We start from the raw sequence: 23,563 nt of genomic DNA, 5'->3' as shown, positions 1-23,563 counted from the left end.
TTGGTTTATAAGTATTTTTATACATAAAAATGGTTGGCACTGTAGCCCAACATCATTTGGATAGCCACAGATTCCCTATGCCTGCTGCAGATAGAACAGGCAACTATGTCTTAATTTGTGTCTTGCTCATATGTTTCTGTAGTCCAAAGGTGTGAAAATCATCCCTGGGTCTGAGGCCCCACGTCCTTGATTTAAGGCTTTTGTAAATCTGTTTAAGAACTTTAAGCCTGGCCTGGAAGTGCACCGGTAGCTCATGCAGCTCATTTAAGAGATGTGACAGATGTGCACGATAACATGCTCCATCCTGCACCATAAGCAGCTTCTGGACCAGCTGCAGTGATTGAGGGGAGGGCTCTGCCCCTGTGCATAGTCCCCTAAAAAGTAAAACTACATTTGAAGTAAAGGTAAAAGGTAAAGGACCCCTGGATGGTTAAGTCCAGCCAAAGGCTATTATGGGGTGCGGCGCTCATCTTGCTTTCAGGCCGAGGGAGCCGGTGTTTGTCCACAGACACCTTTCCAGGTCATGTGGCCAGCATGACTAAACCGCTTCTGGCACAAAGGAACACTGTGATAGAAGCCAGAGCGCACGGAAACACCGTTTACCTTCCCGCGGCCTATTTATCTGCGTATATACTCGAGTATAAGCTGACCCGAATATAAGCCGAGGCACCTCATTTTACCACAGAAAACTGGGGAAGCTTATTGACTCGAGTATAAGCCGGTTCACCACATCAGAGGCTGGTGGCGGCAGTGGTGGAGGAAGAACAGCGGCAAAGGCGGAGGAGGAAGGAGCAGCCCAAAAGGACCCTCACTTGAGTGTAAGCCGAGGGGGGCTTTTTCAGCATAAAAAATGTGCTGGAAAAGTCGGCTTATACTCGAGTATATATGGTACTTGCACTGGCGTGCTTTCGAACTGCTAGGTTGGCAGGAGCTGGGACAGAGCAAGAGGAGCTCACTCCATTGTGGGGATTCAAACCGCTGACCTTCCAAGAGGCTCAGTTTTTTATTCCACAGCGCCATTTACTGAAACACAGCACATGGTGTATTCTTTGCTGTTTATTTTGTATGTAATTGGAGACAGCTGATTGAACATGGGAACTGATGGGTGCTTCTACTGAGAAGAATAGGAAGCCTGGAGCCTAAATGACAACATAAAAAAACCCCCACACTGATATCAACTAACAGGAACATTAAGGCAACCTATGTAGTCTTGTTCATTGCTTGACGCACATCATATATGCTTTGTATTCTGGAAAGTAGCGGGAGGGAGGGAGGAATGTTATATCCTGTCCCAGTTTTGTCCTTTTCATTCTGCCAATTATTATCCAGCTAGCAGGTCTGTGCTGCAGATCAGAGATGGGGACATTTGTGCAAGTTTTCAAATTTCCTGTTAGCAGGGAGTGTGATAGCGTCAAAGCAGATGAGTAACTGTAGGCATAAAATGTATCTCCCGCCCCCAACTTTGTATTAACAAACAAAATCATCCCTCCTCACCTCAGTCACAATACTTTCTCACCAAGTCTCATCTCCTTTCTATGACACGGATGGCTGCTGCTAATATAAATGAAAGATTGGCCAGACAGGCAGGTAGTGATTGTTTTCAGAGTGTCTATACCTTGCCCACACAAATGTTGTTTGAGAAGATCGACTCATATGGCTCTGGGGGCCTCAGTATGTACAGCTCCGCATACCCAAAACTGCAATTCTAACCCTGCTAGGAGTTAACACCATTGAAATCCATAGAATTTGCTTCTGAATAGGTATGGTTAGGATTGTGCTGTTAATAGACCAAGTAACAATGGAATCTTAGATGTGTTTACTAAAAAGTAAGCATCATTAAGTTTAGTAGAGTGTACGCCTAGCAGAATGGGCACAGGATTGTGGCCTCTGTCTCCAAACATGAAATTCTTGGCTGGTACTGGTTTTTTTTTTACCATCTCTCTGTGTGCAGATCAGAACAGATTGAAGACATTATGCTCTATATTCTGTATTTTTGTAAGTCGCTTGGGTATAGATTTTTTTTTTCATTCCTGAATTTTCTAGGTCAGTTAGACAATTTTTTAATTAGATGATTGCTGGCCTGTGTAGACAGGTTTGTTTCCCACTAACCCAGAAATAATACCTCGGGTTAAGAACTTTGCTTCAGGATGAGGACAGATATTGCGCGGCAGCGCAGCAACAGCAGCAGCAGCAGCAGCAGGAGGAGGAGGCCCCAATAGCTAAAGTGGTGCTTCAGGTTAAGAACAGTTTCAGGTTAAGAACAGACCTCCGGAACGAATTAAGTACGTAACCAGAGGTACCACTGTATGGTAGATGTCCATCAGCTATAAACAATTTGTGGCAGATATTGTACTTAGAGTAAACCCACTGAAATCGGTCTGCTCAGAGTATAGCTTAGTTAGACATCGCCCAATAAAAGTGGACAGACTTGCTCAGAAGTACCTCTGATTAAGTTCGGGGGGGGGGGTGTAGGGTGAAATATACCAGGGGGTAGCCACATAGTCTGTTGCAGCAATTGCAGCAGAGTGTTTTGGAGCGCTTGAAGACTAACAAAGCACTGATGGCCTAAGCTTTCATTTGCCATAACACATTTCACATTTAAAGCAATTAGAGGCATATAAATGCCCTGAGCATTGTGAGAAGGAGAAAATGTATTACACATACGTACATATGCATTAGGTGAGGTCAAAAAATCAAGCAATGCAAGGCACAGCAGCGTTTCCCAGCACTAGGCAGAGTACAAATGCATGGAGAATCCAGTGGAAGAGCATTTCAACCTCACACCTTAAACTTGCCATACTTCTAAGCAAAGTGAAACCACAGAATTGGAATTGATTATAGCAAATTAAGGGCTGTGGAATCAGGGTCTTGACAAATCCTTAGAATGCCTACATTACTAAAGAAAGTAATTTCCCTTCCTTAGGTGTGTGATCTATACAATTGGTCTTGCTGTGCTTATTCATCAACAACCCCAGCTGAGAATAAGTCATGCCCCAAACTGATTGTATTGTGCTCATATGAACGCATTCTGTATTTATTTGTGCTGCTAGGAACACTTGCCTTTATACTGAGCCAGACCATTGCTAGCTCTGTACTGTCTACTGACTGGAATTTCAGACAGAGGTCTTTCTCAGCCTTAGCAGGACGTCACTTCTTGTGATGAATATAATCAAAACAAAAAATTCCTTCCAGTAGCACCTTAAAGACCAACTATTTTTCTGTTTTTTCAGTAGCTCCAGTTGAGAGTGGTAAATGTTTTGTTTTTCCTTTTGGAACTCCTTTGTTTTTCCTTTTGGAACTAGTTGGTCTTTAAGGTGCTACTGGAAGGAATTTTTTGTTTTGACCATGGCAGACCAACACGGCTACCTATCTGTGATGAATATAGAAGTTGGTGAATATAGAAGCAGCTAGGCAGTAACACACTCCAGTAAAGTGAATAATATATATATATAAAATTTTGTCTAGTTGGAAGCTTTTTAGCTTGAGACTCATTTGTATACAGTGAAACCATAGTTTAGAACTTTCTGACACACATTGTGGGTTAATAAAGCACTGTCTGAACCCTGGAATACTCCGTTGTGATGTTAAGTTGATTGGAATATGTAATCGTTATAGCTTGTGCACCCTGAGGCATCCTGTTCTGTTAAGGAAGCAAAACATGTAGAAGGGTAGTGACTTATATTACCGCTTTTCTGATATTAGTAATCAAGTTGCATTGGTGCATAGATGCTTAAAGCATTTCAGCTGCTGCCCTGTAAATTAAAAAACCTTAATACTGTATAATCTTAAAACTTATTTCTTCCTCCTGGCTCATTGAGATTAAACCAGTTACTCTCTAAACCATTACTTCTCCAAAATGTGGGTCAGAATCCAAAGAGCTACCTCCGGCATGCCTAAGATAAATGAGCTTATAAATGGGTTTATACTTTAGAGGTCAGTTGTCAGAATGTGTGATTCCAAATGCACATTCTTAATGCGGTACATGTGTTTAGAAATCTTTGAGCAGTGTTTAAGAGCTGAAATTAAGACAGAATGTCAAGTTGATGTTAACCATGAACATCAACATATTTCCCATCAAGACCAGGACTCCGAGCAAACTGTTAATGAATATGACAGCAACACTTAATTGCTTCAGGGATTCCAGACTCTTCACAGTTTGGATTAAAACACAACTTGAGATTTTGAGAGGTTGTGGTAAAACGACAGCTCATGGATTAAGTGACTGTCCACAGTGACTGTTTGCCCTCAGGCCGTTCTGTCTGACTGCACAGCCTGCAGTTTCTTGCAATGGATCCTAAGAGTTGTTGAAGCAGTCTTGCATGTCCTGCTTTGCCTTAGACAGATCAGTACAAGGGAACTGTAAAAGTGAGTCTCTACATGAACGGGACTGGGTTTGGATGGATTGCTGGAGGAGATCCAGAGAAAGTTGTATACTAAGTCAGAGTTGGTTGCAAATATACCGGTAAGTTGGGAACTGGGTAAGTAGCCTAGTCAAGGTGACAAAATCAGAAGTAACTGAGCTTGCAGCCAAGTCAGTTATCTGAGTCCAGTAAAAACTGGGATCAGGACCAAAAGCTTTGTGGAAAGAAGTGGCAGGAAATGCTGACTGGGCAGCACAGAACAAGAACTCAAGGCGAGGTGAACAGTTAGGAGAAGATCAGGCATGGCCTGGGAACCAGTATAATGCAGTGGCTGGAGTGCTAGAAAGATATGAATTCAAATTGCCACTCAGCAGTGAAACTCGGGGTGACCTTGGGCCAGTTACTATTTCTCAATCTATGTTTACTTTGTTTTTATATGTACTTTAAGCCACCCAGTGTGGGTGGGGAAACCCAGCCAGACGGCCAGGGTATAAATAATAAAATTATTATCAATCTTTCTCATAAGATTGTGTGAATTAAAACAAAACAAGGAATCATTCACACCATCCTGAGCTCTTCAAGGAAGGACAGGACACGTGTGAATATGTCTTATCTGGATCAGGGTCTGGTCACATGCTGGGTCCCATACAGATGTGTGTGGTTAAACCCAAATATTGTGACCCAGATGTGTTTAACCCCCAGCACTGGCCTTAGCAGAGATTGGGACCAGAGGCAGTTGTGAAACCCTGAGGGATAGCCTGAGGTTGCAACTCTAGAAGGCAGAGTTTCCCTTTTGGTGGGAGGTTGCAGAATTAGGGGATGTATTATCCACCAACTTCTACACAACTCTGGACACTTCACCATCCTACACCAGAACCAGAGACAATTATGGGCCCAGGATCAAATCCAGTCCTAGGAGGCTTAGTTTGGTCAGAATCAAGTATACACTTCCATAGTTAACACTACATTACTTCTCATAAATGAGCCAGCATAGCCGCTAGAGGACTGCAAAAATGTGTGTACCAGGCTTTTTTGACTTATCTACCTGTGTACTATCTGAAACCAAAGGGGCACATTAGTTGCCAGATGTGAAATAAATTTTCAACTCTCCTGCCCCACTAATAGAGAGACAGTCCATTTGGCAACACGGAAGAGATAAGAGCTAATAGAAGTTCTGGATCATGACCAAGTTATGCCCTTGGAAGGGTGTGGGTTAATAGCTCCGAAAGTAAAACCATTCAGTTCCTGCCTAGTGGCTGCTGGTGCAACATCTTTTTATGCCCATCCTCTTTTGTTGCATTCTTTAGCTGGACAGCTCCCCTGCTGTTTTGGCCCACTTTGCCTATGATTTTCTCTTGCCAGGCTGGATGACTCTGTGCAATTCATGTTAAGTTATTTGCATCCGAAGACAAATGCAGAATACAGCCTTGGTTTTGAATTTATCGATGCATTTTTTAATTATTTAGATCACCATTTCAAAGTCTGAGTGTTGCTACATCTTGAAGCTTCATATTTTTTGATGTTAGACACTAAAGTAGGTTTCAGAAGCAGGGGAAATCGCAGCTGTTTCTGTTGCCTAGGTGATACTTTAAACTGAATCCAACTTCTTAGATTAGTGAATTGCCTTTGGCAACTTCTGTAGTAAAACCAGGAATGCATAAATTAATTAGATGATGATGATGATGATGATGATGATGATGATGATAAAAAGAGCTCCCAGGCTTGTGCAGTTGTGACAGCTCACACAAGGCCCAGAGGGGAACGTTGACATAAAGTAGGTCATTGTATAAAATGGTGATTTTGGAACAGCTGTTGAATTATCAAGTGACTGTTCTCTCTTTAGATGAAGATCTACCAAACATGTCATTTAGGAGAGGGATATTTTAACTTCACTAACTTCTAACTTGATATATCAATAGTATGTGCTTTGAGGTTTGTTTGTTTTTAGGCTAAATACAGTGGTTCCTCGGGTTACATATGCTTCAGGTTACAGACTCCGCTAACCCAGAAATAGTACCTCGGGTTAAGAACTTTGCTTCAGGATGAGAACAGAAATCGTGCAGCAGCGACAGCAGGAGGCCCCATTAGCTAAAGTGGTGCTTCATGTTAAGAACAGTTTCAGGTTAAGAACAGACCTCCGGAACAAATTAAGTACTTAACCCCACTGTACATCTTGAATACTACACAGAATATGTCTATTCACACAAAGGATATAATGCATAGATTGCAATAAATATCTGGGGGAAATGTAAAGGTAGCAGAAATGTAGAGAAAAAGTAGGAGAGAAAGTAAGTATGTGAAACTGCATGGAAATTATATATACAAGCATATATATTTGAATACATGGATTATATTGGTAAACATGTCCATTTTAAGCTGTTGTATCAGGCATTACAGCAGAAGTGAGGAACCACTGGCACATGACTCAGTTATGGGTCCCTATTGAATTTCATCCATCCCCTCTAGGTATTTCAAGGGAGTCTTCACTGCTGAGGTGGTAGTCAGCATCTTGCACCTATAGACCCTAGTGATCTTTATTATTTTAAAGAAATTGTTTTCACTGATAGAAGGTGCAGCATGCATTTTAACCTTTCTCCCTCTCCAGGAATAGGACATAGATGGGGAACCTGCAGTCATACATATGTTGCTGAACTTCCATGAGCCCCAGCCAGTATGGCCAGTGGGCAGGGATGATGGGAATTGTAATCCAATAATATCTGGAGGCTGCAGATTCCATATTCCTGAAATAGGTTTCCTCTTCTCAGCAAGAGATAAATCAACATCCCAGTGTAATCGTTTTAGATATTACAATGTTTTTATTTATGTATGGTATTTCAAATAAAATCTACAATTTACAATGCCATTAATTAGTTTAAGTAATTAATACAATCTGTTTGCTAAGTGTTATTTGTTTGCAAACTGTGGTTTAGGGAAACAGGCTAACTTCATACCATGGTTTCTGATGCTGACTTACTTCTTTTAACCAGGTGTGGCCCAATTTTTTTCCTTTTCAAAAAATGTGTCGTCGTCCCCCAACTGACTATTTTCATACACATCCTGTTACACACACAGAGATTGTGGCCTTCAAAACTACCACCATATTACTATTTTTCAAATTTTATTTATTTATTGGCCTTTCCTGTTTGCCCAATAGGTTGTGATGCCACAAGATGTTTTGTGGCAATTCCACCCAAACCTTTAAAATGTTCTCCTTATTTCTTTTAAAAAATAAATAAATAATGGCCACACCCACTTAGACATGAAGGTTGACCATGGATCAGTGTGTCCCTGTATAAGGAAAAGGTTAGCCACTCCTACCATGAAGAACTATAGTTAACATTAGCCATCGTTAGTCTGAGCTCAGATATATTCTGGGGGAGAGGGGGAACACGTGTGCTTAAAAACTGTGCACATAGTATTAAACTACGGTTTAACATTATGTGCAGAGTCAGCCGTGGGCTAATCAAATTCTGATTGGGAAACAGGGTGTTACGACTTAGTAAATGCCTAAAGTGTATTAGGAAGTAAAAGTGAAGGAAAAAAAATGGAAGGTTATTTGTTTCTTGTAAATAATTTTCCTTCCCCCCATTATTAGATGAGCAATTTATTTTTATGAAAACAAGAAAGTGAGAAAATGTTCATATGGTTAACATATTAATAGAAAGCAGTACATATGATGGTGCTTACGAGGAGTTTAAAGTAAAATTGCATATGGAGTTAGAAGGAAAAGATCCCAATTTTCCTGCTTTCTGAGGGTTGGCATCCTCAAATAAACAGACTGATTAATTGAACAGCTGTGTTCCAGACTAGCAAGAGAGGGAAGCTGAGAGAGAGAGTTTCCGTAAAGGCCTAAGGAAGTTATCATGCTATCAAGTGGCTGAGGCAATCTCAAGTTAGGAAATGCCTGTATCAGTAAAACTTTATACATTTCGCAGAGCTGATTCCAAGACTGTGCTTGCAAAAAACCCACAAAAAGCATGGCAAGTTTTGAATCTGTTGGGTACCTTGATTTCATTTCCATTTAAAGTCTTTGTTGCTCCTTTCTTCTTTTAGTGATAGAGTAGAAAACAGTCTAGGTTTTAGAATAGCAGATGAATTTTTTTTTAAAAGTTCAAAATATACAATTGTTCTTCATGATTGTTTAAATTCAGGGATCAAAAGCAGTTTATGATTCCTTGTGTTTATACTAAATTACTAAATGTAATTTAAAAGCAACATTAAAACTTGCTCACATTCTTGCTTTGTGCTGATGTATCAGTGAAGGGAAAAGGTAGAGAGAGAGAGAGAGAGAGAGAGAGAGTGTAAAAAACATTTTGCTTTGATTTGTTTAGGTTGGGAATGGGGAATGGGAATTTTTGACTCGCCAGGTGTTGCTGAACTACAGCTCCCAACTGGAAGGGCGGGAAGGTAAGCAGTGTTTCCGTGTGCTCTGTTACTCAGCACGTTGTTCCGTTGTGCTAGAGGCTGTTTAGTCATGCTGGCCACATGACCTGGAAAGCTGTCTGCGGACAAACCCCAGCTCCCTCGACCTGAAAGCAAGATGAGCGCCACAACCCCAGTCGCCTTTGACTGGACTTAACCGTCCGGGAGTCCTTTAGCTTTATCTTTTACTGAAAGAATGCCCCTGCCATGCTCTAGCCACCATGTAGGAGATCTCCTCCCCCAGCATGCTTATCCAGCATGGTATGGCGCAGGAGCTTTTGGGAGCCAGGAAGCTGCTGTGCCACAACACCTTGCACCCAGCCCGGCACTGTGTTGCAGCTGTTGTAACATGGCGAGTGCCTGTTGTTACTCAGAGTTCGTTCAGTCAGTCTCTTCTCCACCTCCAGAGAAAGAAGTTCTTGGTCATAGAGGCAGCTGTCCAGTTGATGGGAGTTGACTGAGTCTTTGTTGGAGCAGGAGTCAGAGGGTTGGGTTTTGGTCCCATCACAAGGACATGTCCTCCTTTCCATAGGAGTGCTCACTTGCAAGCACTGACTTCCCACTTGGGACAAGAACTGCACACCTGCTTGGTTTCACCCCAATCTTTAAAAGCAGAGCGGGGGGACGGGAGCATGTCAAATGTTGTGAGTCATTGTTAGAAACTGGGATAGAAAAGCCAGGAGCCAAATGGCTTGTGGGACATGGGTTGTGGGAGCCAAAACAGAATGTCTAGTCGCCACTGGGGGTGTGTGGCAACACTTTTTATTTATTATTTTGATAAGCATGAACTAATACTATCATTTTGATAAGCAATTCACATAAGAGAGCCAGTGTGGTGTGGTGATTAAGAGCAGTAGTCTTGTAATCTAGGGAACCGGGTCCGCGTCTCCGCTCCTCCACATGCAGCTGCTGGGTGAACTTGGGCTAGTCATACTTCTGTGAAGTCTCTCAGCCCCACTCACCTCACTGAGTGTTTGTTGTGGGGGAGGAAGGGAAAGGAGACTGTTAGCCGCTTTGAGACTCATTCGGGTAATGATAAAGCGGGATATCAAATCCAAACTCTTCTTCTCTTCTTAAGTGACACATTGTTAATATCACATTTTTAGCAGAAATTGTTAATGCATGTTTAACAAAAAATATTGGTACCATACCAGTTTTCAACACACTCTACTCTTTATTGTTAAACTCCTTAACATATTGTCTATCCTTAATCTAAACTTCAAAGCACACACATTTCTGTAATCCTTGAGTGTCAGTCAGGCCCCAAAAATGGCGCCCAGACTTTTGGAGGTGCTTGCAAATTGAGAAGAATCTTTAGGCGCAAAGTGTGCCTTGCGCCCTTCTAATTTTGAACCGTGGTTGGGACTTATGGCTAGCCATGTTTCCTAGAGGTCTACTTATGAACCATTGAATTATGTATCCTGTAGTTAGAGCTGATGAGACAGTGCTGATTTTATCAATAAAGCTTTTGGGATTTGCCAAGCCAAGAGTTCGAGTCTTTTAGCCAAATGTCTTGGGCCAGCCCAATCCCATTGACTGTTCTCTAAGTAAACAGGGATTTTATTTTATTACAAACTGATCGTGATGACCTAATGTCACTGAGGTTGAAATGCCTTATGGGAACCTTTGTTTCCCAAGATCTGTGCTACTGGTATTTGATTAAGTTGAGAAACTCAAAACTGCTTTTCTGTTGTAGACTTGCACAAAGCCTCATTTCTATGCCCTGTCAGAAGAAATTAGGAGGCTAGTCATTGAAACAAAATAGAACAGAAGGGTTCTTTATACTCTGTGCTTTCTCTTGTCATTATGCAACATTTGTTCAAAGTAGGCTAGTTCTGCTATTGGACCTAGTAAAAAATACATTACCCAACAGTATCTAGAGGCCATTTCTGCACTGAAGCTAGTTCAGGAATTCTTCGTTTAGACAATGTGTGGATTGATACATAAACTAATTGCTAAGCTTTGATGGAAGAAGACATAAAAGGATGGTTTTTTTAAAAAAATGTGTTCGTCAGGAAGACCGTCAGGGGAAAATGTCAATCAGCATTTTTTTGTAAGAATATTTTGCTGTTTATAATAGAAGGTTGACTTTATTAAATTACGATGGGCAAGTACAAGTGAAGTGGTATGTAATAAGGCCCTCTGATATTGTTAGAGAATCTGTACATAGCAGATAGCGGTTGTGGTGTTCTCATGAAGGCCTGAGAAATAGGACATGGGGAGGGGAGAGAAGCAGTCTACATAGGAGGGAAGGAGGCAATCTGATGTAACCTTTTAAAATGGAAATAGTAGGTTAAAATGCATTTTTGTTAGGATTTTTTACATGGAAAATTTGTTTCTAATAATTCCTCTCCCTGCCTCCAAAAATATTGTGTTTTGATCATTTTTTAATCTCATGAAACCTTTTGTGCAACAAAATTCAAAGAATTTAAACAGCTGAAGCTGTCTTACATTGTAACATACAGATGTTTCTAGTAGTCATCCAGGTTTCACTTTCTTTCCTTTTTTGTGGCCCAAAAAGACCTTAGCAAAGTGAAAATGCTTTTCAAACCAGAGAGGTTCTCACTCAGGATGGTTGAGGCTGCAGACAAGGTTAATTGGACCTTTCATAGATGTGTGCAAAAGCCGCTTATAACTCTCATTTTAATTGAAATATGTATTTTTTGTTTTTATTATTTGCATTACGTTTTATTTTAGATGTGTATGTTTTAATTATTGTGTTATTGTTCTTTGTTCTTTTTAAACTGGTCTGTGACTCTATAATAAACAATTGATTGAAGTGGCTTGTAAATTCATAGGAGCACTGAGGATTCCCACCACTTTAAATTAGAAATAGAAAACTGGCACCTTGAGAGCTTAATTTACTTACTTTTTTTCTCTTTGTAATCTTTAAAAGTTGAATAAATATTATTAAAAAAAGAGAGAGAGCTTAATTTACTTATTTTTATGACCTCCATCTTAGTTTCAAAACTTGAAGACTCTCCTCTTATTTTGCAGTTTAGCAATTCATTCCATTTGTGAGGCAAAACAAGCAAATTTCACAGTGGCTGAGGTGCTTTGGGGGGAAAGGAAAAAAAGAACACCCCACTTTCTTGCAACAAAATGAAATATTAGAACCCTGAGTTGGCAGCATGCTCCATACCCCTTCAGACTGCAGGTGAAGGATGCCAGTTTTTATCATTCTTCCACGTCTTTATAAAGTTTGCTGGTTTAAATCAAAACATTATCAACTGACTTGTTGGGTACAGGCTCTGTGAGCAACCATCCCTTATCTGCTAGCTTTTCTGAGAACTCACACTCATCCCATTTACTTTACGCTGATGTTATACAATCCATTTTGTTACTCCCATTCAGATGGATGTAGACATGAGGCCTCAGAGTGAGGGGCTAAGGTGCCTAATAAAGTTATACTACTCAGATCTCTTGATTGGTACAGTGAAGAGGAAAGGTTTTGAAGATCTCTGACTTTACCCAGAGTATCACTCCCACTTGAGTTGGGCCATAGGCAATGTGGTTGACTCTTGAGCAGGGGTAGGCAACCTAAGGCCCGTCAGCCAGATGCGGCCAGATGGTCTTCTCAGTCCGGCCCACGGACGGTCCAGGAATCAGTGTGTTTTTACATGAGAAGAATGTGTCCTTTTATTTAAAATGCATCTCTGGGTTATTTGTGGGGCATAGGAATTTGTTCATCCCCCCCCCCCCCAAAAAAATATAGTCCGGCCCACTACATGGTCTGAGGGACAGTGGACCAGCCCATGGTCGAAAAAGGTTGCTGACCCCTGCTGTTGAGCCTTTCTTCATTACATAAGCCCTTTTTAGATTGGCTTCCAACCACCACCTAGAGTAAAATCCTTTCCACTTTCAATACTTACTGTTAAATCCACGTAAGCTAGTTTGAGTGATGAGGGTCAACACTGGGTTTGTGCAATCCCCATGTGGGCAAGGATTTGCTGAGAGCATTTGGGGTACCTGTTAAAATTCCTCCACTGAGAAGCACTTATGGTTAGATAGATTAGCTGCCAACATCCTTATAATTTGCAATTCTGCTGTGCTTATCTTTCTTTCAATTCACCAGTGGTTTCTATAAAGCTGTAATAGATTTGGACCCACTTCTGTGCTGTCCTACTGGAATACTAGGGAGTGCCAAGTGACTATAGCTCCCTTCATGCAATTACTGGGAGGGGAAATGTTCTGCTGGCATTTTCAATGCAGATGCATCACAGAGGCTTTCCCAGTAATTGTGTGATCCCCCTTTCAAGTGATTTGCATATGAAGGGGGCTCATAGAATCTCTAAATTAAGAAGGAAGTGACAAAACAAAGCCGGGACTCTGGAACCTTTCATAGAGAGGGAGATCAGGCTTGGAAGTGCCTGTGTGTGGCCATCTCTTAAACAAGGCAGAATTTGTGATCTTTGTGTTGCACTCTGAGGAAAACCTGCAAGGTAAAGACAATCAGAACAAGGTATTTGCTGTCTTACTCCTGCTCATTTGAGTTCTCAGACCGCCAAAAGTCTCATTTCCTCACAGTATTGCAATAGGCACACTTCTGAAAGGAGAAATATTGGTGTGAACCAGTGTAGAGATGATAAAGCAGGCTAGCTGAAGTGCAGCCCTGGAAATTGCTGAAGGCTGTCTCTGGGTGTAGTCTCAGGGCCCAGTTTAAGCTGATGTTCTGGTGTATATGATCAGAAGTTTGCATATATGAACTTGTCCCTAGAACTCATATGAAGAAACTTCAGGCCCATGAAATGCATCTCATTTCTTTGATGAAGGACTTAAAAAGTACAGGACCCTAACTGTGCAGTCTTCTTAATTGTGTGAGAAGCCTCCAGAAGAGGAGGCTCTCTCCTTCAGACAGTCACTGTCACCTTCCTGGAGGGCTCTAAACTGTTGGAGGGGGTGGGGTTTGGCCGCACAGCCTTGCTTCTCCTTTGTGTTTACATGTGAGGAGATCTGAATACCAGAATAGAGCTTGTGGTTTTCTCCTTTTTAACTACAAGCCTTTCTGTCTGTAGAGAACTTTCCCTTCAAGCTCTGGTTGAAGTTTCTCCAATCTGAGGGTCTTTGAAGAAGTGCCCTGGATGATGTTTTCATGAGCAATTTTATTAACATTTGGGAAGTGTCTGAAAAAAGCCGCCTCTTTGCAGCTGCGCTTACCAGCCAATTTATTGGGACAATAAAAAGAACTGGTAATCCAAATTACAGATATGTAGGAATCATAAGTCTGCTCCACGAAAACCTTGAGATGTTACGAATTTGTGTTTGGTTGTTTTATTTCCATTTACTGTTCTTTTAACTAAGCCTTCATTGGCGGAGACTTAGAAATACGAGAGGGAAGATGTTGAATTTTCAGAATTCAAGCAGTGGTGACTGCTGTTATTGCAAAAACTGCTTGCTTGTAGCAATTCTATATTTATGAATCTCCACTACCATTTTTATCACTCTTTCCCAGGAGAAAAGGCCCGAGTTTGAGGTGGGGGAAACTAGGAATAAAATGCATAAGGGACTAAGAACATTCTGAAAGAACACAAGAGTTTTTTAAAGGCCATGCCAATGTGTGTGGTTGTATATGTGTATGAGGGTGAATGGAGGTGAGGTTGAGTAGCTTTGGGCCTGCTCACCGCTGACATGTGGCCCCTCAAAAATTACCCATGAAGCTATGATCGCCACTCGTATTTAGGCCTGGGTGATGTATTGATATATCACCCAGGACTGGTATGAGGGGCAGACCGCAATGGTGATTTCATTCAGCAGTATATTGCTAGTGAAACTGCCACTGCTCCTGAGTCCCCCCAGTGCAGTAAGAGAAAAACAATCTGCAGCTGGGGGCAGAGGGACTCAGAGCCACTGCATTTTCACCAGCGATATACTGCTGAGTGAAACCGCCATTGCTGTCTGCCCCTCATGCAGAGGGAGAATCAAGCTGTGTCATTAAAGTGCTTGGCTCATCTCAGCCAAGCAGTTTTATGGAGCCCCCAACCCTCCACCAGCTCGCATGAACCAGTGGCAGGGTGGGGGCTCCGTTCAATTGTAACCGCTCTTGGCTGAGGAAGCTTCAGTCCTTCTCCCGCTTGCATCCGAGCAGGATCTGGATCCGGGCTCCCTCAGCAGAGGGGAGGGCTTTGTGCTCCCCAGCTGAGAAGCCCCAATCCTCCTGACAGCATGCAAGCAGGAGAAGGATTTGGGCTCCCTCAGCTGGGGAGCAGGAGGCTCAGCGGGGAGAGTCTTGCGGGGGCGGGGGGTGGTCTTTGTGCTCCCTGGCTGAGAGGACCGTGCCAGCGAAGGCGAAGGGAGCCCTGACTCCGGAACCTGTCAGGTTATGTCACCTCCATCTTTGGGCATGCGAGGGAGAGCAAGCGGCCTCTTTCTCCCAAGAAAAGGAGGCCGCTTGTCCACCCTCATACCTTGCTGGCGAAAGGAGCCTTGCAAACAGAGTCTGTCAGGCTCCGTCACAGGGCTGCCTCCATCTTGGGGAGTGGAGGGCTAGTTCAGCTAGAGGGTGGGAGCCTTCGCACCCCTCACCTGCAAGGCACTGGGGTGAAAACACCTCAGCTCCTGTGCGATGAGAGCTGAAGCAGTCTCACCCAGGGCCTCACAGGCTGGGGCCAATGCCGCTCTTTTCAACATCGCAGGATATCGCCAAACTGTTTGGCTGGTGATATACCGCAATGTTGAAAACCTAGTATCGCCCAGTCCTATTTATATTCAACATGTTATGGCTGTGATGTGGTGACTCATGAGAACAATATCTCTGTTGTGACGCTGTCATTCCACTTCTGTTAAACAGTGTTGCTTACCACACTGATCCCTTTTGTTGCTTGGATAGCTTCTGTGTTTGCCAAGGATATTTGTGGGTGGCATTGTTGTAATACATAGTGAAGAACCCATCATACAGCCATTTTAAGCTAGATGAGGGGTGGACTTTCAGCACTAAATAAGGGATATATGTTAAATGTCTGCCACTTGACATTCTGTGCTTAAGTCAAGATGGAAGATGAGGAAGCATTGTCTTCACTTGCTTTAATAGAGTGAAATAAGATGGTTGTGCCTACAGAGATGGCAGGACAGCATGATCTCAGTATGCATCAGGTGATGGGAGACTGTGTGGGCCAAAAATGTTAAGTTAATAAAGAAAAGATTGTTTTTTAAAATGACCTTGATAAAATACTTTGGTCACGTAATAAGACAAGAAGGTAGTACAGGCAGAAAATTAAGCCTTTTTCAAACTCACAAGATAGACATGATGGAGTAGAATGTTCAGTTGCTTTCTGTAGGAGATGCTGTTGTCCTAAGAACCTCAAAGCTGGCTGGCTGGCTGCCTGGAAGAGACCTTTATTCATTGAACTGCCACTTTTCAATACATGCGAAGAGAGCCTTCTAGATAGTCATATGTAGCTCAGGGATGGAGAACCTACTTCCTAATTAGGTCCTAATTTCACCCATGAGGCCATTTTCCCCAAACCATGCCCACCTGTGTGACATCGAGTGTGGGGCAGGTGGTAACTCGTCTGCCAAGGACCGGTTGGGAGCATTAAATTGCTTCTGGCTGTTCCTCAGCATGGGTGTCATTGCAATGTTAGGGGATAGACAGGTAGGAGGTCCTGTTCCCCATCCCTGGTGTAGCTGCATCAAATGACCCATGTAAGATGCAGGAATAATCTTGCTTGCCAGCACAAGGCAAATAATATATACTGTAGGTGACATAGGTAAGGTTTACTTCCAGTTGTGTTGACCTCTGATTTTGCCAGTTATGGTCATCTTGACTCAGGTTCTATTTTAATTCATTAATTTAGAATTATTTGTGTTGGAGGAAATGAGCCTCAGGGTCATATCCCATTTCCTCCTCCTCATGCATGTGGCTTCTACCTGCCTCTCATCTGTTGTCTTTAATACTGATGCCAGCATAACCATGGTTAGGAATTCAGGATAGCAGGGGAATTTTCATGCAAGATGGAGGGAGTCTGTGTGCTCACAGCCTTCTCTCAGCTAGGTTTAAGATCTTCTGGAATATGCACTCTTGTTTCCTTAGTATTATTACACAGCTTTTAAAACTGGCAGCTAAACCTTCTCATGATGGGCCTTACTATTTGTGAACAGGATTTTTTTTTAAAGTGCTGCCATGACATCATGTGTTTCAGAAATATTACATCATACAGACTTCTGATTCATGCTAGTTTAAATGGTGAATGCTAGAACCTAGCAGTGCATCAGTAGTCTACAGGGATTTCTTAACGGAGTAGTAATCTTTCAAGCACTTTACTGTCTGCTGTAGGAAAATGCAGCCCCTATGCTGCTCTTAAGAGATTGCACCTCAGGGAGAATTTTATTTTTTTCGAAATCACAACATCTGCTTCAACATCTGGGAGATGAGTTGTATCTGGAATATACAAAAAATGATCCTGCTGCTGTGGAATAATTGACTTGCTTGACTAGCTACCCAAGCTAGATTTTAGAGTTGTGGAGTGTATGGCAAACACACACACACATAAGCACACATTAAAAACAACAACTACTTCTTCTTCTGTGGGGAGTTTAACCCTGCCTTAGTTATAATATATTGAATGATTTACCCTGTGAATCTGTGCCATAGATTTTCTATTTCCATGCTACACAAGAAGTTTGGATTAGAATTAGAATCTGCTCTCCATCCCATAAATGTTCATTCAGTGGATGGTGGGAGAAGGCTACTCCAACAGCATACAGCAGGTAGACCTGTGATTTACAGGGAAATGGAATATATTCCCTTCATCTGTTTTGTTCAATCTGCAACATGGAGCCTGTCTTTGTTTTGTTTTTCTACATCAGTCAATGGTAAAAGGTGACATGGGGGGAGGGAAATTTAATTCTAATAGCCAAAGTTACAGATAGGTAGCCGTGTTGGTCTGCCATAGTCAAAACAAAACAAATTCCTTCCAGTAGCACCTTAAAGACCAACTAAGTCAGTTCTACCAAGAACTGACTTAGTTGGTCTTTAAGGTGCTACTGGAAGGAATTTGTTTTGTTCTAATAGCCAAAGTCAGCTATATGTATACAGAGTGGAAAATACATTTAAGCACATAACGCTGGTTCTTTATGAGATCTTGGGTAACCCCCTCCTCCCCAAGGCGTGCAAATAAAAATGGCAGAATGCGTATATTTTACTGCATCTTAAAGTAGGTGCGTCTGTGTGATTGATGATACATTGTTGTGTATGGAAAATGAGTAATAGGAGAAGGAACTGTAATAAAGCATATGCTGAAAAATTAGAATTGGGCATTTCCCATTTCAGAAATTAAGTACACGGAAGGTGTGTGGAGTCCAAGCAATTTAGGTCTTCACAGATTAATAGCAGCCACTTGAATTGTGCTTGGAACACTACAAAGAAGCAAATTCAGGCTCCATAATTCACTTCTGTCAACAGCTGGCATGCTGTATTTTTCACTAGCTGTATCTTCCAAACATTCTTCAAATTTTTGGTAAGAAAATCTTTTTAAAAAATTATTGTTCCCGGTAATCTTCCTTCTAACAAAACCTGTTCATTTTGTGCACAAAATCAGGGGAAACATTTTCCCCCTGAAGTATTTTGTATAGATTGCTAGCCCTTTAAAACCATTCCTTGGCCACTGAAACAGATGGACAGTATGTAATCTCTATTATCAAAGTGCACCTTCGATCCAGTGCCTATACCACACTAGGTGAGGGCATACTACTCTTTATTGAGTGGTGATTAATTGTGATGAGCTTGTAACCAACCACTTGATAAGCCACTCCTACAGCCCAGTTCTTTGGGATTTGATATGGTGGTCCGCTGTGATTGTTGTTGTTTATTGAATTTATATACCGCCCTATACCCGGAGGTCTCAGGGCAGTTCACAGAATAAATATCTTGGATATGCGCATGAAGGTTGGACTCCCAGCCTGACTTCTGATGCTCATGTTGGTTCCTCCTGTGTGACCCTACTGCATCCACATGGCTTCTGCCTTCTTGTTTGCTAGTCCCACTGGAGAGTTTCTTATTTTTGTAGTTATTAAACCAAGACATGGGATGAAGAAAGGAAGAGATGTATTACCTTGGTTAATAATTTTGATTGTGGAGGGAAGATGAATTGATTCTGCTGTGAATAACGTTGCTTTCCTTGGATATGTGAAACACGACTGACTGCCTTTGTGGTTTTGGAAATATATTTATTGGACTTTTATGAACGCACAAGCTGTAAACATAATGGATCATTCTTACAGAAAACTACAAGAAATCAGTATCATTAATGTATGGACATGGTCATTACAACAAGATGGTACAAGGAATTAGGTATCTAAATCTGGGGACAAAATTTATTTAGCCACAAATTAACATTTAATTGAGGAGGTATATGATTATTTTCTTTGTTGCATGTAAATTGTATGTAAATTCAATAAAATGACTGCCCCTGTGTTTAGAAACAAGTACCGGAAAATCGCCCCTGCAAACATAGCTCCACAACTCCCTGCTTGCAAAATGCACTGTGGATAGGCTGGTGTGTACTAGAATGTTAATAATTTTCACAAACCTCAGTAATGATGCCCCCTCCACCTCTTTCCCCCTTTTCTTCTTAATGTAACACTAATGTCTCAACAAATGAAACTGATCTGTGGAAAATGTAACTTGAAAAAAGAGACGCTGCGCATATGCTTTTATAAACCAAGGAATTTTTAATAAAAATATGTTAACGAAACAAAACTATGCCACCTCCAGCTCCAAATACACATTTATTCATTCATTTCCTGCATTCAGTGACTCCTGCATGAATTTTTATCTAATCTTCCTTTGAAAATAATCAAGAAAAAGAGATTCCAAAATTTTAGGCAGTGTTTGCACTGAGGAACTAAGTTAGGAAATGTTTTTCAGCAGTCTATTCTAAATAAATATGCATCCCTGTAAATAATAATAATAATAATAATAATAATAATAATAATAATAATAATGTTTCTCTTATTTCAATTAACTTTGCTCTTTGCATTTTGATTAATAGGTTTACCCTGAGCTGCAGATTACCAATGTTGTTGAAGCCAATCAACCTGTAACAATCCAGAACTGGTGCAAGCGGGGATGGAAACAATGCAGAAGTCACCCTCACATTGTAGTTCCATATAGGTGCTTAGGTGAGTATTTTCAAATACTTCGTGAATATTTTCTATGAGCTTTAACTGCATAAATCCTTCTCCACAAACACTCCCCGCTTTTCCACTGAGCAAGCTATAGTTTATGTAATAACACCAGGGATTTTCTTTTTCTTTTAAGTGTTGCATTTTGGAAAAATAATAATTAAATTGCATAGTGTGTAGACTAGTGGTATTTACTCCTAAACAAACCAGCAAGAAAATCTCTGAGACACAATGTTCTCACTACCTCCCTGTGCAGTTAATCTGGAGAAGGATTGAGGCAGAATCAAGCATTTCTAGTTAGTTTCAGTTTCAGGTAGGAACCATTTAAACTTTTGCTTAACTTTTTACATAGATATCAGTGGGCCTTAAAGGTGTTAAACTCTGGCTGGATTGCGTGTATGTCATATATGCATTTTGAGGTTTGTATATTTGCCTTAATTCCAGCTTTCCTTTTATTTTTAGTCTACAGAGGTTATAACCTAGCTGTGATTATAAAAGAAAACCCTAACCGTGTTAGTTCTCAAGTGTTCCTGGTGTCTGCCTTTTCTAAAAATCCCTTTGCATATGGACCAATTGCCTTGTGGCATTCCTGTTTTTGGAAAGGCATTCCTCAGTCACATTTCAGACTTAACTCTCAATAGTCTTTCAGGTCATTTTAGCTCTATATCCTACCTCCACAGAATGCATTATGCTAAGGATTTATTTGTTCAGAGCATTCTGCCATTTCCCCCTCAAAGCAGCTTAAAATAAATCATGCATATAAATAAACTGTAAGCGATAACTATACTATTCTTGACTCTAAAAAAAAATCACAAGCACAAAACTTCCACTGTCTCCTTATCACCAAAATTGGCGACTGAATTTGATCACCTTTCCTTGCACTGTAACATGATTGGTGGAACTGACTAAACCAAAGTGGAATGTCATGGTGTGATATGTGTGTGGCAATAATAGTTTTGTACCTGTGTTGCAAAGTGGCAATTAAAATTGAAGAAATGGTAGAATATTATTGCAAGAGGGGCTAACCTTTCTGGCATGTGTTTATCTGAGTATATGATTGTGATTAGTGTGTATTCAGACTGGGGACTCAGCTATACAGCTGCAAATAAAATGTTTTGAATGTGTTGTACAAATGCGACACTAGATGGCAACTGTAAGCTATGCCAAATTCAATGTATTTTTCAAAAAAAAAATTAAAAAAGCATTTTCACGTGTTTTTTCTATGTATGTAGAATCCACCTGGATATGCCCTTTCCATAGTGGGGAATATAAAACTTACACAGTATTATCAGAAATAACAAAACATCATCGTGGGGAACTGTTTCTTACTGGCAGTGATGTCACAGGCATTGGTCAATATGGTCCTGCAGCACCCAAATGGATGCATTCCACCAACACAATCTATAGGAATGGATATGTGAGCTTGTGGGAGGATTTTATTTTCCCAGCCAGTCAATATTGTGGTTTGTATGCCGTGAGAAATCGTAACACTCCTTGACACAGGAACTGTGTGACTGTGTGACTAAAGACAATTGTATGGAAATATAGTATCTCTTTCTAGGGTTCCAGTTACAGATAGGTAGCCGTGTTGGTCTGCCATGGTCAAAACAAAATAAAAAAAATTCCTTCCAGTAGCACCTTAAAGACCAACTGAGTTAGTTCTAGGTATGAGCTTTCGTGTGCATGCACACTTCTTCAGATACACTGAAACAGAAGTCACCGGACCTTTCTATATAGTGAGAAGGTGGGGAGGGGTATTACTCAGAAGGGTGGTGGGAATGGGTGATTGGCAGATAGCTGCGATGAGCCTGTTGACGACTCTTAACGACTGCAATAGGTCTAACAGGAAAAAGCAAGGGGTGAGAAGGTGAAAAATGGCTTTGTCATGTATAATGAGATAAGAATCCAATGTCTTTATTCAAACCAGGTCTCTCCATAGTTTTAAGTTTGGTGATAAGTTGCAATTCAGCAGCTTCTCTTTCCAGTCTATTTCTGAAATTCCTTTGTAATAGAACAGCTACTTTGAGATCTTGTATAGAATGTCCTGGGAGATTGAAGTGTTCTCCTACTGGTTTTTCTGTCTTGTGGTTCCTGATGTCGGATTTATGTCCATTTATTCTTTGGCGTAAGGTCTGGCCTGTTTGTCCAATATAGAGAGCTGAAGGACACTGTTGGCATTTTATGGCATACACAATGTTAGACGATGAGCAATTAAATAGTCCCGAGATGGTATGTGTGATGTTGTTGGGGCCAGTAATGGTGTTGTCCGGGTGTATGTGGCAGCAAAGTTGGCATCTGGGTTTATTGCAGGCTCTGGTGCCAGTGTCCGTGTTAAGTCTGGTTATAGTATTATTGTGGGTTAGGAGTTGTTTAAGATTGGGGGGCTGTCTGGAGGCAATGAAAGGTCTTCCTCCCAGAGCTTGAGAAAGAGAACTGTCATTGTCCAGGAGAGGTTGTAGATCTCTGATGATGCGTTGTACTGTTTTAACTTGGGAGCTGTATGTGATGACTAGAGGTGTTCTGTTATTTTCTTTTTTGGGTCTGTCTTGCAGCAAGTTCTCTCTGGGTATCAGTCTGGCTCTGTTGATCTGTTGTCTAACTTCATCTGCTGGGTATTTTAGTTCTAAAAAGGTTTGCTGTAGATCTCTTAGGTGAGAGTCTCTGTCTGTAGAATTGGAGCAGATGCGGCTGTAACGTAGTGCCTGGCTATATACAATGGACTGTTTGGTATGTTTGGGATGGTAGCTAGAGGCATGTAGATATGTTTGTCGGTCAGTTGGTTTACGGTATAAGGTGGTGTCTATGCGCCCATCCTGTATTTTTATAGTAGTGTCCAAAAAATGTATTTCTTGCATAGATTGATTCATTGTTAGGTTGATGGTGGGGTGAAAATCATTGAATTTCTGGTGGAAGGTGTCCAGGGTCTGTTGACCATGTGTCCAGATGATAAAAATATCATCAATGTATCGCAGGTACAAGAGAGGTTTGAGTGGGTAGGAGTTTAGGAAACGTTGTTCTAAATCCGCCATGACGATGGTTTACAAGCTATAAGGAATACCATTTCAGATAAAACCACAGCGGACTTTGCTACCAAACTCTGCCAATTTGTCCTTACCCACAACAACTTCAAATTCGGTGATGACCTGTTCCTTCAGATCAGCGGCACAGCAATGGGCACCCGCATGGCCCCACAGTATGCCAACATCTTCATGGCGGATTTAGAACAACGTTTCCTAAACTCCTACCCACTCAAACCTCTCTTGTACCTGCGATACATTGATGATATTTTTATCATCTGGACACATGGTCAACAGACCCTGGACACCTTCCACCAGAAATTCAATGATTTTCACCCCACCATCAACCTAACAATGAATCAATCTATGCAAGAAATACATTTTTTGGACACTACTATAAAAATACAGGATGGGCGCATAGACACCACCTTATACCGTAAACCAACTGACCGACAAACATATCTACATGCCTCTAGCTACCATCCCAAACATACCAAACAGTCCATTGTATATAGCCAGGCACTACGTTACAGCCGCATCTGCTCCAATTCTACAGACAGAGACTCTCACCTAAGAGATCTACAGCAAACCTTTTTAGAACTAAAATACCCAGCAGATGAAGTTAGACAACAGATCAACAGA

General features: G+C 41.3%; 1 protein-coding gene across 4 annotated transcripts in view; it reads left to right on the top strand.

Moving 5' to 3' along the window:
* Positions 1-23,563, top strand: part of APP (amyloid beta precursor protein) — a 148,546-nt gene that overhangs the window by 41,268 nt on the left and 83,715 nt on the right. For all 4 annotated transcript variants that reach the window (XM_081859422.1, XM_081859421.1, XM_081859420.1 and 1 more), the window contains exon 3: positions 19,772-19,901. In XM_081859422.1, the coding sequence (XP_081715548.1) occupies positions 19,772-19,901 (130 nt within the window). The remainder of the gene's footprint in view (positions 1-19,771; positions 19,902-23,563) is intronic.

Source organism: Podarcis erhardii, assembly GCF_964252035.2.
Source record: "Podarcis erhardii genome assembly, chromosome: 4".
Taxonomy (NCBI): domain Eukaryota; kingdom Metazoa; phylum Chordata; class Lepidosauria; order Squamata; family Lacertidae; genus Podarcis; species Podarcis erhardii.
This window is presented reverse-complemented; position numbering and strand designations above follow the sequence as displayed.